Source organism: Nerophis lumbriciformis, linkage group LG01 (genome assembly GCF_033978685.3).
Source record: "Nerophis lumbriciformis linkage group LG01, RoL_Nlum_v2.1, whole genome shotgun sequence".
NCBI classification, from domain to species: domain Eukaryota; kingdom Metazoa; phylum Chordata; class Actinopteri; order Syngnathiformes; family Syngnathidae; genus Nerophis; species Nerophis lumbriciformis.
Window position 1 is genome coordinate 3,230,001 of NC_084548.2, and position 20,487 is coordinate 3,250,487.

At 41.0% G+C, this 20,487-nt stretch overlaps 1 protein-coding gene across 2 annotated transcripts in view; it reads left to right on the forward strand.

Annotated features, from left to right (window-relative positions):
* Positions 1 to 11,473, forward strand: part of LOC133615286 (plexin-A1-like) — an 811,576-nt gene extending 800,103 nt beyond the window's left edge. For both annotated transcript variants that reach the window (XM_061973784.2, XM_061973792.2), the window contains exon 33: positions 10,309 to 11,473. In XM_061973784.2, the coding sequence (XP_061829768.2) occupies positions 10,309 to 10,404 (96 nt within the window). In that variant the 3' untranslated portion in view covers positions 10,405 to 11,473. The remainder of the gene's footprint in view (positions 1 to 10,308) is intronic.
* Positions 11,474 to 20,487: the final 9,014 nt, after the last annotated feature.

Genomic DNA, 20,487 nt, shown 5'->3' on the forward strand with positions numbered 1-20,487 from the left:
ACAAGCTAGCAAGCTACAGAGTTTGCCGACAATGTATTTATTGTAAAGTGTATACAAAGGAGTACGGAAGCTGGACAAATAAGATGCCAAAAACCAACCACTTTCATGTGGTATTGGACAGAAAGGAGGACTTTTTTTCTCCTCCATTCGAAAATGCGGACATTATCAGCACCACTGTCTGATTCCAATCAATGCAAGTCATTAGAATCAGGTAATACACCAACTTATATTCTTGTCTTCATGAAAGAAAGGAGTCTATATGTGTTAAACATGCTTGTATTATCTTTAAACACCTTTAACTTATTAACAATATTAACTATATGTGTTAAACATGCTTGTATTATCATTAAACACCTTTAACTTGTTAACAATATTAACTATATGTGTGAAACATGCTTGCATTATCTTTAAACACCTTTAACTTATTAACAATATTAACTATGTGTTAAACATGCTTGCATTATCTTTAAACACCTTTAATTTATTAACAATATTAACTATATGTGTTAAACATGCTTGTATTATCTTTAAACACCTTTAACTTGTTAACAATATTAACTATATGTGTTAAATATGCTTGCATTATCTTTAAACACCTTTAACTTATTAACAATATTAACTATGTGTTAAACATGCTTGCATTATCTTTAAACACCTTTAACTTATTAACAATATTAACTATATGTGTTAAACATGCTTGTATTATCATTAAACACTTTTAACTTGTTAACAATATTAACTATATGTGTTAAACATGCTTGCATTATCTTTGAACACCTTTAACTTATTAACAATATTAACTATATGTGTTAATCATGCTTGCATTATCTTTAAACACCTTTAACTTATTAACAATATTAACTATATGTGTTAAACATGCTTGTATTATCATTAAACACCTTTAACTTGTTAACAATATTAACTATATGTATTAAACATACTTGTATTATCATTAAACACCTTTAATTTATCAACAATATTAACTATATGTATTAAACATTATTGTATTATCATTAAACACCTTTAATTTATTAACAATATTAACTATATGTATTAAACATTCTTGTATTATCATTAAACACCTTTAATTTATTAACAATATTAACTATATGTATTAAACATTCTTGTATTATCATTAAACACCTTTAATGTATTAACAATATTAACTATGTGTTAAACATGCTTGTATTATCATTAAACACCTTTAACTTGTTAACAATATTAACTATATGTGTTACACATGCTTGTATTATCATTAAACACCTTTAACTTGTTAACAATATTAACTATATGTGTTAAACATGCTTGCATTATCTTTAAACACCTTTAACTTATTAACAATATTAACTATATGTGTTAAACATGCTTGTATTATCTTTAACCACCTTTACGTTGTTAACAATATTAACTATATGTGTTAAACATGCTTGCATTATCTTTAAACACCTTTAACTTATTAACAATATTAACTATGTGTTAAACATGCTTGCAATATCTTTAAACACCTTTAACTTGTTAACAATATTAACTATATGTATTAAACATTCTTGTATTATCATTAAACACCTTTAATTTATTAACAATATTAACTATGTGTTAAACATGCTTGCATTATCTTTAAACACCTTTAACTTGTTAACAATATTAACTATATGTGTTAAACATACTTGCATTATCTTTAAACACCTTTAACTTGTTAACAATATTAACTATATGTATTAAACATACTTGTATTATCATTAAACACCTTTAATTTATTAACAATATTAACTATATGTGTTAAACATGCTTGCATTATCTTTAAACACCTTTAACTTGTTAACAATATTAACTATATGTATTAAACATGCTTGCATTATCATTAAACACCTTTAACTTGTTAACAAAAACATATATTTCATAAATAAGTAAATGTAAATTATATATATGAATGAGGTAGATCCCCACGACTTGATCAATTGAAAAGTAGCTCGCCTGCAGAAAAAGTGTGAGCACCCCTGCCTTAGATTACGCACACATACTTTTGCCATTCTTTTAAAAGTATGTAGAGTTTTCCTCCTTTACTTACTTCTTCTCCTTGTTATTTTTGATATATGCACAGAAATATATTTTTTACTTAAAAAAGGGCAAGAAACTATATACCGTATTTTTTGGACTATAAGTCGCACCGGCCGAAAATGCATAATAAAGAAGGAAAAAACCATAAATAAGTCGCACTGGAGTATAAGTCGTGTTTTTGGGGGAAATTTATTTGATAAAATCCAACACCAAGAATAGACATTTGAAAGGCAATTTAAAATAAATCAAGAATAGTGAACAACAGGCTGAATAAGTGTACGTTATATGAGGCATAAATAACCAACTGGTATGTTAACGTAACATATTATGGTAAGAGTCATTCAAATAACTATAACATATAGAACATGCTCAGTGATGGCTGGTGAGGCACTGACTTCATCACAGTCAGATTTACAAACATATGAACCCTAAAGAGTATCTTATTCACCATTTGATTGGCAGCAGTTAACGGGTTATGTTTAAAAGCTCATACCAGCATTCTTCCCTGCTTGGCACTCAGCATCAAGGCTTGGAATTGGAGGTTAAATCACAAAAAATTATTCCCGGGCGCGGCGCCGCTGCTGCCCACTGCTCCCCTCACCTCCCAGGGGGTGATCAAGGGGATGGGTCAAATGCAGAGGACAAATTTCATTACACCTAGTGTGTGTGTGACAATCATTGGTACTTTAACTTAACTTTAACTTTACACATACAAACTGTAGCACACAAAAAAGCACATTTAATAAAAAAAACGTTATTATGGTCTTACCTTTACTTATAAATTAAGTCCATGCACCGCAACTAAAGCCCTCACTTAAACAAGTGTAACCGAGGGTTTATAAATGTCGCCTATACTGTATGAAACTACAAAATAACAAACACGGAGGCTCCAGTTTACACGAGGACCACTTTATTTACCTTCTTTCAAAAACCTCCGCTCCACTACAACATGTCATCACTTCCGCTCTTGGCGCCTTCAAAATAAGAGCCCGAGGCATATACTGTATAACAGCGCATAACAGGAACTTAACATCACAAATAGGAAAGCCCATAAAAATAGGTTACAAAAGTTATTTAATAAGAAGCCAAAAAGTGCAAAAACAATAATGTTCGTGTTGGAGGAGTTGAGAATTAGGTACACCTGCAGTCTGCAGGTGTACCTAATGTTGTGGCCCTGCAGTCATTCACAACTCCTCCAACACGAACATTATTGTTTTTGCACTTTTTGGCTTCTTATGAAATAACTTTTTTAAATAGATTCAATCTTGCACGTGGAAAGTTTAAGTGTGGGCTTTAGTTGATATAACAATTCTACGGCGGGGGTGCAGGAGGCGGGGCTACTGGAGCCTCAGCCAGTGCGTCTTTTGCAGCCGTTTTATGATCGCTCAGCACAAGAAATACGTCACACACATACAGTTGTTGACAAAATACACTGTACATTATATACCTCAGCTAACTAAACTATGGAAATGTATAATATAGTTCATATAGCAATACGGTCTCACTGCACAGCAGGCCAGCAGTTAGCCGAGTCCGTCCATGTTGAGGCACTGAGTGACGTGCCTCAACCGGCTGCTGTTCACCGCACCGTCTCTTCTCAGTATTTGAACGGCAAATGTGAAAATTCAGCGATTTTGAATAAAAATAATCTAAAACTGGTGAAGTTAAATGGAAAATAACTTTATAGTATAATCACTACATACATATAACAATTTAATTATTTTTTTTTATTTTTAAATTTTGTTTCTTTCCTCACCTGCCTCTAGTGACTGCACGTCACTGAACATGCTATACGTTTACCAAACAATCTGTCACTCCTAATCGCTAAATCCCATGAAATCTTATACGTCTAGTCTCTTACGTGAATGAGATAAATAATAATATTTGACATTTCACACATAAGTCGCTCCTGAGTATAAGTCGCACCCCCGGCCAAACTATGAAAAAAAACTGCGACTTATAGTCCGAAAAATACGGTAAACGCTGGCCATGGTGAAGATTTTCCAAACATTATCTTTAGCGGAGAGTTGATAACAATATTTATTACTTTTAGTTATATTTTTCAATGTGTTTATATAATTTGTGTTTATTTTATTACAAATTGAATCCAGTATAATTGAATATCCATGTATTTTTTTTTTATGTAATAGTTTTTAAAAGTAGTTAAATCAGGTTGTCCAACTCAAACTTGGACAGTAGACTAAATAAGCAATAATTGTTTGACTATTGTTCACAATCAATATAAAATACATGACGATAGATGGATTTTTTTTTTTTAATGCATTCTAACTTTTAAATAAATGCGATCAAAAGTCTGCTTACAATGGAGCCGTTAAATTTTGCCTATAAAAAGCATCCTAACACCTCCAATAGGGTTTTATATACATACTGTAAGTATATATGTAATGTAGTAACATGGATATTTAATATTTACCTATTTTGATCATTTTAAGCAAACCTGACGCATTCATTTCAAAAGACGTTTACTTTTTTTTCTTTTCTTCATCACTGATTATTACTTAGTGCAGACTTTATGAGGACCAACGAACAAAATGAAACCGCACTTACTGTACAATGTCTGCTGTCATTAGGATGCTAGAATCCCATTTCGATGAAGAATGTCTCATAATCCTCACGAAGACAAGTGATGGGGGTTTTAAATGGCTGTCAAATTGTGCCAACTTGTCGGATTACATGGTCAGCCATCTACTTTCCAGGCGACAGGCATGATTTATGATTTACAATAAAGTTCCAAGGAGCAAGGAAGCGAAACAGCAGACCACACGGTAGTGATCACGGCGCCGCTATAAATAGTTTGTCTGTGTTGAGGCTTATAATAACAATATTAGTAATTATTGTTAATATTCAAGTCACAAACTGTAAATGGAGTATCGTTGGCGGTTTATGAATGGTTATTGGATTTTGTAGGCGACATAGAGGACCACCCATTGGCTCCGCTAGAAGCTGACTTTTTTTTTTACGTTTATTTACAAGTTAGAATGCATTAAAAAATACATTCATACATTGTCATGTCTTTCATAATGATTGTAAACGATAGGCAAAGTTCCCCTTTAAAACATATTTTAAATAGCCGCACCGTCACCAAAAGCCTCAGATATATATCGGTACGAAATATTGTGTAAATGTTTATTTACATAGCTTAATTGTTTCCATACAGTGTCTGTAACAAGGCAGTAAAACGGCTGATCAAACAAATCAGAAGTCATCGTCATGGACCCGCTAGCTGCGGAAGCTAAAAAGACTCATTATCTCCACGGTGCCGTTTTAGTGAATGTACATAACTTAAAAACAATACAAACACCGACACTCCTACAGACATCACACATAATAATAATAATAATAATAATAACTGGGATTTATATAGCGCTTTTCTAAGTACCCAAAGTCGCTTTACATGTAGAACCCATCAATCGTTCACACCTGGTGGTGGTAAGCTACTTTCATAGCCACAGCTGCCCTGGGGTAGACTGACAGAAGCGTGGCTGCAATTTTGCGCCAACGGCCCCTCCGACCACCACCTATCATTCATCATACAATTCACCGGTGTGAGTGGCACCGGGGGAAAAGGGTGAAGTGTCCCGCCCAAGGACACAACGGCAGTGATTTTTTTTTTTGGGATGGTAAGAGGCGGGGAGCGAACCTGCAACCCTCAGGTTTCTGGCACGGTTGCTCTACCCACTATGCCATGCCGCCCCAACATGGGACTGTTTAGTAAGTATTAGAAGTTTTAATTACATTATGGAACTTATAAACGTCGCTTAGAGTGATGAATGAAGAATCCTTTCAAACAGAAAGGCTATAAAGTAAACAGCACTTGAACTTCCGGTTCAAGGCACAAAACAAGGCAGTACAGTATGTGGAACAGTCTCCCTGATCACCTGAGGGCACCACAGACTGTGGATGCTTTTAAAAAAGGCTTAAAATGTGTGATATATGCGTGCTAGTGCTAGCTATTAGGCTGTTCTAGCTTTTATTTGTATTTATTTTTATTATCTTTTTTTTTTTTTAAATACACTGTAGCACTTTGAGATTGTTTGCTCAATGTAAAGTGCTTTTACAAATAAAATCTATTATTATTATTTACAACCCACACATACTTGCCAACCCTCCCGAATTTTCCGGGAGACTCCCGAAATTCAGCGCCTCTCCCGAAAACCTCCCGGCACAAATATTCTCCCGAAAATCTCCCGATTTTCAGCCGGAGCTGGAGGCCACGCCCCCTCCAGCTCCATGCGGACCTGAGTGAGGACAGCCTTTTTTCAGATGGGAAGACAACAGGGTGACAAGAACTAAATCAACCATACTAGAGATAAATTGTATTATTATGTTTATCTTACCTAAAAATAAATATATTTACTAATTAAAAAAAACAAAAACAAAATAAATTTTTACTATATTTTGCTAAAAACATCAAAATTAATTGTATTTTTATTTGCATTTTTTCTGACTCCTTATTACATTCAGCCATAGAATTATACTTTAAAATAAAAATATTTGAAATAATTAATTTTAAATGATCATAATTCATTTAAAATAACCATATTTAATTATTAAAATAATTGCTTGTTTATCAACAACTTTAGCATTTTATTCATTACATTTTGAAGCTCTCAGAAGCCAAGTTATGTTATATTCCTTAAGATTTATTTATGCAAGTTTGAAGTATCAATTATCTAAACACAGTTTTGTTTGCATATTTTCAGGATATATATACCGGTATATATATATATATATATATATATATATATATATATATATATATATATATATATATATATATATATATATATGTATATATATATATATATATATATATGTAGATATACATATTTAATTGTATATACATATATTTGCATATTTTAGAACACACACATATATATATATATATATATATACCTGCAGTGAGTGAGTCACAGCACAAACAATAACACACCTTTTCAGTGTTAGGAACTATTTGTTGAATACAAAACATTGTAGCCGTTAGCGAAGTAAAATCCTTACATTAGCCGTGACGTTTTATAAGCCGCAAGATTTCAACGAATTGGAAAAAAAAGTAGTGGCCTGTAGGCCGGAAAATACGGTAATCTTTAGTTGCAGCCCTAATTATTAGCACTCTGTGACAAATATTAAATATGTACGAACAAAATCCACCACGGTCTGCCAATCCAGAGGCACCGGAGGGTGTGTTCTAACTATCATGGGATCACACTCCTCAGTCTTCCCGGTAAGGTCTATTCAGGTGTACTGGAGAGGAGGCTACGCCGGATAGTCGAACCTCGGATTCAGGAGGAACAGTGTGGTTTTCGTCCTGGTCGTGGAACTGTGGACCAGCTCTATACTCTGGGCAGGGTCCTTGAGGGTGCATGGGAGTTTGCCCAACCAGTCTACATGTGTTTTGTGGACTTGGAGAAGGCATTCGACCGTGTCCCTCGGGAAGTCCTGTGGGGAGTGCTCAGAGAGTACGGGGTATCGGACTGTCTGATTGTGGCGGTCCGCTCCCTGTATGATCAGTGCCAGAGCTTGGTCCGCATTGCCGGTAGTAAGTCGGACACGTTTCCAGTGAGGGTTGGACTCCGCCAAGGCTGCCCTTTGTCACCGATTCTGTTCATAACTTTTATGGACAGAATTTCTAGGCGCAGTCAAGGCGTTGAGGGGATCCGGTTTGGTGGCTGCAGGATTAGGTCTCTGTTTTTTCAACATGATGTGGTCCTGATGGCTTCATCTGGCCAGGATCTTCAGCTCTCACTGGATCGGTTCGCAGCCGAGTGTGAAGAGACTGGGATGAGAATCAGCACCTCCAAGTCCGAGTCCATGGTTCTCGCCCATAAAAGGGTGGAGTGCCATCTCCGGGTTGGGGAGGAGATTTTGCCCCAAGTGGAGGAGTTCAAGTACCTCGGAGTCTTGTTCACGAGTGAGGGAAGAGTGGATCGTGAGATCGACAGGCGGATCGGTGCGGCGTCCTCAGTAATGCGGACGCTGTATCGATCCGTTGTGGTGAAGAAGGAGCTGAGCCGGAAGGCAAAGCTCTCAATTTACCGGTCGATCTACGTTCCCATCCTCACCTATGGTCATGAGCTTTGGGTTATGACCGAAAGGACAAGATCACGGGTACAAGCGGCCCAAATGAGTTTCCTCCGCCGGGTGGCGGGTCTCTCCCTTAGAGATAGGGTGAGAAGCTCTGTCATCCGGGAGTAGCTCAAAGTAAAGCCGCTGCTCCTCCACATGGAGAGGAGCCAGATGAGGTGGTTTGGGCATCTGGTCAGGATGCCACCCGAACGCCTCCCTAGGGAGGTGTTTAGGGCACGTCCGACCGGTAGGAGGCCGCGGGGAAGACCCAGGACACGTTGGGAAGACCATGTCTCCCGGCTGGCCTGGGAATGCCTCGGGGTCCCGCAGGAAGAGCTGGACGAAGTGGCTGGGGAGAGGGAAGTCTGGGCTTCCCTGCTTAGGCTGCTGCCCCCGCGACCCGATCTCGGATAAGAGGAAGAAGATGGATGGATGGATGGAACGAACAAAATCCATCAAATGTTACAATAAGAGAAACTATGTAGAAACAATACTCACAGTACCGTATTTTTCGGACTATAAGTCGCAGTTTTTTTCATAGTTTGGCCGGGCTCCAGTGGGATTTATATATGTTTTTTTCCTTCTTTAATATGCATTTTCGGCAGGTGCGACTTAAACTCCGAAAAATACGCGAGTTACTTGCTGATGCTAATAGCATACCTGCCAACTTTTGAAATCAGAAAAACCTAGTAGCCAGGGTCCAAGGTCCAGGACAAAGTCCTGGTGGGGGGTTCCTTCGCCCCCCGACGCAAAATGATTATTAGCATTCAGACAGGTTAAAATGTTGCTAAAACCATCACTTTTTTTATCAGTCACAGTGACTTTTCAAAACAAAAATATTACAGCAAAAATCATATGGGTTGATTGACATGTTTATTCTGTAAGCTAACTTCAATAGTTTGAAATTATTTTGACAGTTAATGCCAGTTATCCTGTCAACCTTTCACAAGACTTCAATTTGTTAATTGAAAGTATAAACACTTTTTACAGTAAACAAATGGTAAAACAGTACTAAACAATTCCATAAAAATAAAAAAAATTGGTGTTATTATTAACTTTCTGTCCAAGCTTGTATAATCTACTGCCTTGTTCAATTGTAAAAAATATTCTGTGCCTAAAATTCACATTTCTATCACAATTATCATACTGTAAACATGGTAAGCTAACTTCATTAAAATGAATAGTCCTGTCAATAGCATGGAATTACAATTCAAATGTAGTTTTTTTGTAAGCCTTTCAAAAGAATTCAAAATATGAAAAATTAATGACAATTAATTGAAGCCATCAGACACTTGAAAAGTGGCACATCACATCTCTAATGTAATCATTTTAACTTTTCAACAGAAATAGCACTGCAAAAATATTAAGGACATAACTTCTGTATTTTGGTAGTTATGCTGTCAACATTTAACAAGATTTCTTCAACTTGGACTTGAAAGCATAAATAGTATAAACACTTTTAACAGTATAACAGTACTAAACAATTCCAATAGATAACATTGGTGTCATTACCTTTTTGTTTGCTCAATTATTGCCTCCGTAAGTAAAACTTCGGCATTTAACACATCCAAAGAATCTGTTTGGGCGACGAAAAACGTTGAAAGTTTTCCACTTGTATCGCTAGCAACGGCATTAGACTTGTGTTTTTTTGTCCCAACGTGGTCTTTTACATCGCTGATTCCTCCGTGTCCGATCGAAAAATCTTGTCTGCACAAGGTGCAATTCGCGTAGTTTTCACCCTTTTTGGAACGGATAATTATTCCCGGATAGGCTTTTGAATATTCTTCACGGAATGACTGCAGTTTTCTTTTCGGTTTAAGACTCGTATGCGATTTTTCTCCGGCTGATTCCATGATCGTTCGCTCGTTTGGAAACAATGACAACAGGTGCCTCGTGCTTGGCAACGGTGCTATAAATAGCCTCGCACATGGCATTCGGAATGGCTCGATAGGAAGTTACGGGAAGCAGTGTCGATTGTCATTGTTGTTACGCGATTTCGTGAATAAAACTTTTTAAAAAAATGTTTTTTTTTAATTAATGAAAAACCGTATTTTTTATCACTGCAACCGTAACCCGGAATAGGTTGATGAAAACCGTACTAATTACGGGAAAACCGGAGTAGTTGGCAGGTATGTAATAGTGCTTTTCGCCATTTTGTTTCAGATCCTGTCGGCGTTGCAGAAAGACGAGCAATCGCGGCGACAGAGGCTACGTGGCAAGCTGGAGCAGGTCATCGACACCATGGCGCTGACCAGCTGAGGGTTAAACCCGGTGGAACGCTGGCCAACAACGCCTTCCTTCCCAGACGCTCATCAACCGGACGAACAACAAAAAGTCCATTTAGTCCGTTCAACGAAGAGACGGCAGAGGAGCGATTGAATGGTCGAAGTCCGCTTTTTTTCTTTCTGCAAACCAAGCCCGGATTGGACCGAATTGAGCGAACGCGCAGTAGTCCGTGTTGACTCCGGTCCAGCAGAGGGCAGTGGGGTTTTTTTTGGGCCACAACCAGGACCTAAACCAGGGCGGATACTTGATCCCGTTTGGGGATATCCCTTTCCTGTTGCCATTATCAGGGTGGACACACGGAGGAGGAAGAACTGATGACAAACTCCCAACCATTTGGAACTTCCTTGCTTACGGTTGAATTGCCATTTCCTTCCTTCCCCGCCACACCGCCTCCTCTTCTTAGCGCTGTGCCGCTCATGTTACTGCTGAATTTGCACAACAGAAAGCTAAATCAAAAGAGAGCAAAGGATCTATGAACACATTTATAAATATATAAATACGAGCCTCTGTTTTGCGTTGAAAGAGACGTTTTTTTTTTTGTTTGTTTTAATGTATAAAAACGATAGGTTTGACAGGATTTGATATTTCCGCGTAGAAAATGTGAAAACTTCAAAAAGAAAAGAAAAAAAGCAACACGAGCTAAAGTTGCGTGCCATGTTTTACTTTGAATGTTGTTTAGTGCAAAGAGACTTTTTCTTTTACTTCGATGAAATGTGTTATGAAAAATGTTGTCATGCTTATTAGTGAGATTTTAAGGGGGGGAGGAAATATGTGAATGGGAAAACTGGACTTGCAGAAGGTTTCTATGTTTAATGCTGGTCAACCCACAGTGATGTTCTTCCACAAAATCCGCCAATGGATCCATTTGATTCACCAGCCCCTTTTACACAGAGCATACTTGCCAACCCTCACGAATTTTCCGGGAGACTCACGAAATTCAGCGCCTCTCCCGAAAACCTCCCGGGACAAATATTCTCCCGAAAATCTGAGTGAGGACAGCCTTTTTTCATGACGGGAGGACAACAGGGTGACAAGAACTAAAACATCCAGACTAGAGATACATTGTATTATTATGTTTATCTTACCTAAAAATAAATATATTTATTAAATAAAAAAAATAAAAAAATGTTTACTATATTTTGCTAAAAACATCAACATTAATTGTATTTTTATTTGTATTTTTTTCTGACTCCTTATTACACCCAGCCATAGAATTATACCGGTATATTAAAATAAACATATTTGAAATAATTAATTTTAAATTATCATAATTCATTTAAAATGACCATATTTAATTATTAAAATAATTGCTTGTTTATCAAAAATGTTAGCATTTTATTTATTACATTTTGAAGCTCTCAGAAGCCAAGTTATGTTATATTCCTTAATATTTATTTATGCAAGTTTGAAATATCAATTATCTAAACACAGTTTTTTGCATATTTTCAGGATGTAGATATATATATATAAGATATATATTAGAGATGCGCGGATAGGCAATTATTTCATCCGCAACCGCATCACAAAAGTCGTCAACCATCCGCATCCACCCGAACTAACATTTAATGAAAACCGCACCCGCCCGCACCCGCCCGTTGTTATTATATCTAATATAGACGATGCAAGGCATTAGTGAGGTTATAAAGCTTTTGCCTGTTAAAGAAAGGAGACTGATCCAATGGAGCACAGACATTCAATGCGTGCCACGCTGTCACGGCCCAGACGCGCACCAGTGCGCAATCATCTGGGAGCCGCGCTGAGCGCACCTCCAAGCACGTCTCGCTGCCGGCGACGGCCGGGTATGGGCCCAACGCTCCAGCGCCATCCATTTTCAGGGCTAGTTGATTCGGCAGGTGGGTTGTTACACACTCCTTAGCGGGTTCCGACTTCCATGGCCACCGTCCTGCTGTCTATATCAACCAACACCTTTTCTGGGGTCTGATGAGCGTCGGCATCGGGCGCCTTAACCCGGCGTTCGGTTCATCCCGCAGCGCCAGTTCTGCTTACCAAAAGTGACACCAGGGTGAGCCCCACCCCTTTCGTGAGCGTACTACGCGCGGAGTGACCCCTGTTACGAGCCCCCGGCCACGGGAGTGGCGGGCAGGTAAGCTGCTTACCTGCTGCGCGTGACGCCGGCCGCGGCGACGGCGGACGAGGCGGGGTGTCGGTGCGGTGGTGACCCTGGACGTGCGTCGGGCCCTTCTCGCGGATCGCCTCAGCTACGGCTCCCGGTGGGGCCCTCTCGGGGGAAGGGGTCTCGGTCCCGGACCCCGGCGAGGCGTCCCTTCTCCGCTCCGTAAAAGTGTCCATCTCTTTTTTTTTTTCTTCTTCTGTTGTGGCATATGCTGCAGGTGCCTGCTCGTTTTTCGTATGTGGGTAACAACATTTAACTATGTATATATATTTCCCAATTGGTTTAACTGCCACCCGCCTGAATCTATTTAAAATCTAATTTTTTTTTATTTCAACCGCCCGACCCGACCCGCGGATAAAATCAAATTTTTTTTAATTTCAACCGCCCGACCCGCGGATAATCCGCGGACTCCGCGGTTGTGTCCGCAAACCGCGCATCTCTAATATATATATATATATATATATATATATATGTATATATATATGTATGAAATACTTGACTTGGTGAATTCTAGCTGTCATTATACTCGTCCCCTCTTAACCACGCCCCCGACCACGCCCCCACCCCCCACCTCCCGAAATCGGAGGTGTCAAGGTTGGCAAGTATGACACAGAGATGCTCATCAGGTCTGCACTTTCACACACAAGACGAATACATTCCATGGACACCACTTCATGGATGAACACACTTCATGGACAACAACCCACAATTGCTAGTTCTGTCTGAGTTTAACGCATACAATTAATCACCAAAAAAAATGTATAAACGCTGATTAATCATGCAAATTAGTCGGAGGATTAATCGCGGACGTTACATGGATAGTTAAAGTACCAATTATTGTCACACACACACACACTATTTTTATAGCCTTTGGTATGACTCGGCCGGGGTTTGAACTCACAACCTACCCGTCTCAGGGCGGACACTCTCACCACTAGGCTACTGAGTAGATGACTAGTGTGCTCGCGAGCAAATTTAACTTCAAAATAAAACTGTTACAGTTCTAAAGGGGAACATTATCACAATTTCAGAAGGGTTAAAACCATTAAAAATCAGTTCCCAGTGGCTTATTTTATTTTTACTAATAATGCGCCACACTTTGAACCAAAACCAAACAAGAATGAGAAACACATTTCGGGAGAACATCTGCACCTTAACTCAACATAAACACAACAGAACAAATACCCAGAATCCCATGCAGCCCTGACTCTTCTCGGGCTACATTATACACCCCTGCTACCACCAAACCCCGCCCCCACCCCAACCCTGCTCCCTCACACATCAACTCCCCCCCCTCCCCCCCTTCTGTGCGTCGGTTGAGGTGGGCGGGGTTTGGTAGCGGGGGTGTATAATGTAGCCCGGAAGAGTCAGGGCTGCATGGGATTCTGGGTATTTGTTCTGTTGTTTTTATGTTGTGTTACGGTGCAAAATGTGTTTGTCATTCTTGTTTGGTGTGGGTTCACAGTGTGGCGCATTATTAGTAAGAGTATTAAAGTTTTTTTATACCGCCACCGTCAGTGTAACCTGTGTGGTTGTTCACCAAGTATGCATTGCTGTCACCTACGTGAGCAAGCAGAACCCCTATACAACTTGTAGCCTGGCCGGCACGCTGGTTGTAATGGTCGCTTAATACTGTACCGTCACGGCACGTTCGAGAGAATTCTTGCCCTGAAATTCGTAGTCTGCCGGAAAAATCGGGAGGGTCACACTAACGTTCAATTTTCATATTAAGGTGTGGTGTGGGCCGCGTGTCTGAGACCTTTGGTTTATACATAGCACAAAGCAAAAAAAAAAACATATCATCCATCCATCCATCCATCCATCTTCTTCCGCTTATCCGAGGTCGGGTCGCGGGGGCAGCAGCCTAAGCAGGGAAGCCCAGACTTCCCTCTCCCCAGCCACTTCGTCCAGCTCCTCCCGGGGGATCCCGAGGCGTTCCCAGGCCAGCCGGGAGACATAGTCTTCCCAACGTGTCCTGGGTCTTCCTCGTGGCCTCCTACCGGTCGGACATGCCCTAATCACCTCCTTAGGGAGGCGCTCGGGTGGCATCCTGACCAGATGCCCGAACCACCTCATCTGGCTCCTCTCGATGTGGAGGAGCAGCGGCTTTACTTTGAGCTCCCCCCGGATGACAGAGCTTCTCACCCTATCTCTAAGGGAGAGACCCGCCACCCGGCGGAGGAAACTCATTTCGGCCGCTTGTACCCGTGATCTTGTCCTTTCGGTCATAACCCAAAGCTCATGACCATAGGTGAGGATGGGAACGTAGATCGACCGGTAAATTGAGAGCTTTGCCTTCCGGCTCAGCTCCTTCTTCACCACAACGGATCGATACAGCGTCCGCATTACTGAAGACGCCGCACCGATCCGCCTGTCGATCTCACGATCCACTCTTCCCTCACTCGTGAACAAGACTCCGAGGTACTTGAACTCCTCCACTTGGGTCAAGATCTCCTCCCCAACCCGGAGATGGCACTCCACCCTTTTCCGGGCGAGAACCATGGACTCGGACTTGGAGGTGCTGATTCTCATCCCAGTCGCTTCACACTCAGCTGCAGGAGGAACAGTGTGGTTTTCGATAGAGAAAGGAAAACATATCATATCATTTTAAATTTCAAAATATTTTTGTGCCTCCCATTGTTTTCTTTAATTTGTGAAACTGTTTAAAATGGCTCTTTGACTGGTTAATGTTGCCGACTCCTGAACTAGGTTTACAGAATACGAAATACATTTGGCAACAACATGCACTTTGAGAGTGCAGACAGCCCAATTTCAGGCGCACTAAGAACATATATTTTTCCCACGATTTCAGCACTCAGGTTAACCATACCTAAATAGACACAAAATACTGCATTACACAAGACTACCCGAATGTACTCGAATGATTGAAAAAAATACATGTTTTTAAGCTAAATTATTGGTAAACACAGTTTATGTATAATAATTTACGTAAAACCGCGAGTAATGAATAAAGTTTTCATCAATTAATATATTCTGTAGACATACCCTCATCCGCTCATTTTTCCTGAAAGCTGATCTGTCCAGTTTTGGAGTTGATGTCAGCATCTGCTTTGAGTGTCGCAGGATATCCACACGTTCTTGCCATCTCTGTCGTAGCATAGCTTCCGTCGGTAAAGTGTGCGGAACAAACGACTGACCATTTCGTCGACTTGATCAATAGCCATACAGGTCACACTGAGGGTGGCCGTATAAACAAGTTTAACACTGTTACAAATATGCGCCACACTGTGAACCCACACCAAACAAGAATGACAAACAAATTTCGGGAGAACATCCGCACCGTAACACAACATAAACACAACAGAACAAATACCCAGAAGTCCTTGCAGCACTAACTCTACATATACACCCCCGCTACCACCAAACCCCGCCCCCTCCAACCCCGCCCACCGCAACCCCGCCCCTTTATCTTCCGAATTGGGAGGTGTCAAGGTTGGCAAGTACGCTCTAGTATACTCTGGACTGACTTTCCCCGCAGCCTCGTATTTTGAACAAATTTCGTCCAATTTTCTTGCCACTTTCGCATCTTTGGGCCACTGGTGCAACTTGAATCCGTCCCTGTTCGTGTTGTTACACCCTCCGACAACACACCGACGAAAGTGAGAAAATGGCGGATTGCTTCCCGATGATCGCTCCGAGAGCGAATAATAGAAAGGCGTTTAATTCGCCAAAATTCACCCATTTAGAGTTGGGAAATCGGTTAAAAAAATGTATGGTCTTTTTTTCTGCAACATCAAGGTTACATAGGTCTGGTGATAATGTTCCCCTTTAAAATGTAATATCGGAAATTATTGGTATCGGTTTCAACATCCCGATATTTCCGAGAGACTCCCGAATTTCAGTGCCCCTCCCGAAAATCTCCCGGGGCAACCATTCTCCCGAATTTCTCCCGATTTCCACCCGGACCACAATATTGGGTGGCTGAGGGTGGCCGTATAAACAAGTTTAACACTGTTACAAATATGCGCCACACTGTGAACCCACACCAAACAAGAATGACAAACACATTTCGGGAGAACATCCGCACCGTAACACAACATAAACACAACAGAACAAATACCCAGAAGTCCTTGCAGCACTAACTCTACATATACACCCCCGCTACCACCAAACCCCGCCCCCTCCAACCCCGCCCACCGCAACCCCGCCCATTTAGAGTTCGGAAATCGGTTAAAAAAAATATATGGTCTTTTTTCTGCAACATCAAGGTATATATTGACGCTTACATAGGTCTGGTGATAATGTTCCCCTTTAAGGCGCATTCAAGTATATTATGTTTGTAGATTATGACAACAAAATCGCATTTGTGTCACTTTGATTAATCATGTTTTGAATTGTAATTATTCTGATGTGAAATTAATAGTTTGACAGCACTGCTTTCAACACAACAGGAACCCACTGTCACTATTGACATAGAATAAGTTACTACCTCATCCGTATCTGCGCCGTTTGTACGGAACAGGAATCCGGCTAAAAGATAAATAAAAAAATGTCTGTGTAAAAGGGGCTACTGACTCAGTCTATATTAACACTGTAGGTTAAATAGAACTTTGGCATACCTGCCAACTACTCGGGTTTTCCCGTAATTAGTACGGTTTTCGTCAACCTATTCCGGGTTACGGTTGCAGTGATAAAAAATACGGTTTTTCGTTAATTAAAAAAATTTTTTTTTTTTAAAGTTTTATTCACGAAATCGCGTAACAACAATGACAATCGACACTGCTTCCCGTAACTTCCTATCGAGCCATTCCGAATGCCATGCGCGAGGCTATTTATAGCACCTGCTGCCAAGCACGAGGCACCAGTTGCCATTGTTTCCAAACGAGCGAACGATCATGGAATCAGCCGGAGAAAAATCGCAAACGAGTCTTAAACCGAAAAGAAAACCGCAGTCGTTCCGTGAAGAATATTCAAAAGCCTATCCGGGAATAATTATCCGTTCCAAAAAGGGTGAAAACTACGCGAATTGCACCTTGTGCAGACAAGATTTTTTGATCGGACACGGAGGAATTAGCGATGTAAAAGACCACGTTGGGACAAAAAAAACACAAGTCTAATGCCGTTGCTAGCGATACAAGTGGAAAACTTTCAACGTTTTTCGTCGCCCAAACAGATTCTTTGGATGTGATAAATGCCGAAGTTTTATTTACGGAGGCAATAATTGAGCATGGAATTCCAATCACATGGGACAGTTATTTCGGAAAATGTTTCCCGACTCGAAAATCGCCAAAAAAAAATATGGATGTGGTCGAACCAAAACATCAAACATTATTCAGTGTCTTGGAACAGAATCCTCAAAAAGTATCGCCGATGTCATGAAGACGGAACCATTTAGCATGTCGACCGATTATGACGATGTAAAACTGTACCCCGTTTGTGTTCGATATTTCGATGACGACATTGGAAAAGTATTGTCAGTACTTATCTGTCTTTGAGGGAATGCAATACGGCTTCCACAGGCGAAAAACATTTGCAAAATACTCGCGGAAGAAATCCATCCATCCATCCATCTTCTTCCGCTTATCCGAGGTCGGGTCGCGGGGGCAGAAGCTTAAGCAGGGAAGCCCAGACTTCCCTCTCCCCAGCCACTTCGTCCAGCTCCTCCCGGGGGATCCCGAGGCGTTCCCAGGCCAGCCGGGAGAGATAGTCTTCCCAGCATGTCCTGGGTCCTACCGGTCGGACGTGCCCGAAACACCTTCCTAGGGAGGCATTCGGGTGGCATCCTGACCAGATGCCCGAACCACCTCATCTGGCTCCTCTCGATGTGGAGGAGCAGCGGCTTTACTTTGAGCTCCCCCCGAATGACAGAGGTTCTCACCCTATCTCTAAGGGAGAGCCCCGCCACTCGGCGGAGGAAACTCATTTCGGCCGCTTGTACCCGTGATCTTGTCCTTTCGGTCATGACCCAAAGCTCATGACCATAGGTGAGGATGGGAACGTAGATCGACCGGTAAATCGAGAGCTTTGCCTTCCGGCTCAGCTCCTTCTTCACCACAACGGATCGATACAGCGTCCGCATTACTGAAGACGCCGCACCGATCCGCCTGTCGATCTCACGATCCACTCTTCCCCCACTCGTGAACAAGACTCCGAGGTACTTGAACTCCTCCACTTAGGGCAAGATCTCCTCCCCAAACCCGGAGATGGCACTCCACCCTTTTCCGGGAGAGAACCATGGACTCGGACTTGGAGGTGCTGATTCCCATCCCAGTCGTTTCACACTCGGCTGCGAACCGATCCAGTGAGAGCTGAAGATCTTGGCCGGAGGAAGCCATCAGGACCACATCATCTGCAAATAGCAGTGACCTAATCCTGCAGCCACCAAACCAGATCCCCTCAACGCCCTGACTGCGCCTAGAAATTCTGTCCATAAAGGTTATGAACAGAATCGGTGACAAAGGGCAGCCTTGGCGGAGTCCAACCCTCACTGGAAACGTGTCCGACTTACTGCCGGCAATGCGGACCAAGCTCTGACACTGATCATACAGGGAGCGAACTGTCACAATAGAGCACAATAAAGCGGAAGAAATAGACTCAAACGAAATTTCCTTGGCAGAATTCGGTTTGCTTTGCTGCCGATAATGCTGCAGTGATGATGGGATCTAAAAAGGGTGTTGCAGCTTTCGTTACGGAAATGTCTCCTTCGGTTTACATCGCCGGTAAGTACAGTTCGTAGCATAAAAAAACTCACAAAACATCAAATCTGTGACTGATAGAAAAGCGATGGTTTTAGCAACATTTTAACCTGTCTGAATGCTAATAATCATTTTGCGTCGAAAGCCCCCCCTGAACCCCGCACCAGGACTTTGTCCTGGACCTACCGGGGGCCTGCGGCCCCTGGACCCTGGCTACTAGGTTTTTCTGATTTCAAAAGTTGGCAGGTATGCTTTGGTACCTAGGGTGTGTTCGTTAGCGACACCATTTGCAGTAAACGGGACGGGAAGTGATTCCCAAGGCAGGGAAGCGACGTCTGTGAAGGAAATGGTGGAAACCCGATTCACAGTTGTCATCGATTTGTCTCGGTAAACTCAAATATCGTACTCAAGTCATCTGATTTCAGTTCAGTCAGGTACAAAGGCCAATTCATTATTCGATGGGAGCATGAATTCAGTACAGCAGTTTACAGTTCACAAGATAGTGAATTCAAGTTCTTTAAACTACAATCATCAAAATGATTGAGAAATAGATGATTGAAAGATGCCTGTGATCAGGTCGTTGTATTCTCAGGGCATTGATTCCGTCACAATTGGACTCTTCTGATTGTTTTACTTGTGTCACCCAATCCGAGAGGCTTTATCGGTTCATGCTGGGAGCGTCTGAGGACCAAAAGTATTTATCCCTACTCCCGACAATTTTTAGGGCGCTATGAACAGCTGTTAAGATGCACAGAAGAAAAGCCAGCACAACAACAGTGCACTGTCTTTAGGTCAATCGGGAGTGATGGTGAGTCCCTAAACCAGTTGAGAACCACTGATCTGGATTGAATCCTGTCCCTCCCCCCTTACATACCTTCCTGGTCTTGCTTGGTTCAGTTCTTACAAAGTGAACCGTGCCGCTCGACGGGGAACACGGCGCTTTTGTAAGGTTCCATTGTCCTCAACCCAAACACCAGGATCTGTTTTAGATAAAGAAATATTTGATTTGTACTCCAATCTGCAGTTGAAACTAATTATTTGGTTCCACTCTTGAAATGTGAATGTGCTTTGTGAAAAAGATTCTGAAATGTACTTTTGCTGTTTTTGTTTGACATGTTGCAGGCCTTTTCTCTTAACTTCATTTTGTGGTTTTTATGAGGGTTGAGAAGAAAGCAGTTTCCAGTATGCACCTGTTTGACTTCAGTTCTCTGTAGAATTGAGTAGGATTCCACACAAAGACTAATGCGCTGTAATTATACTTTTGAA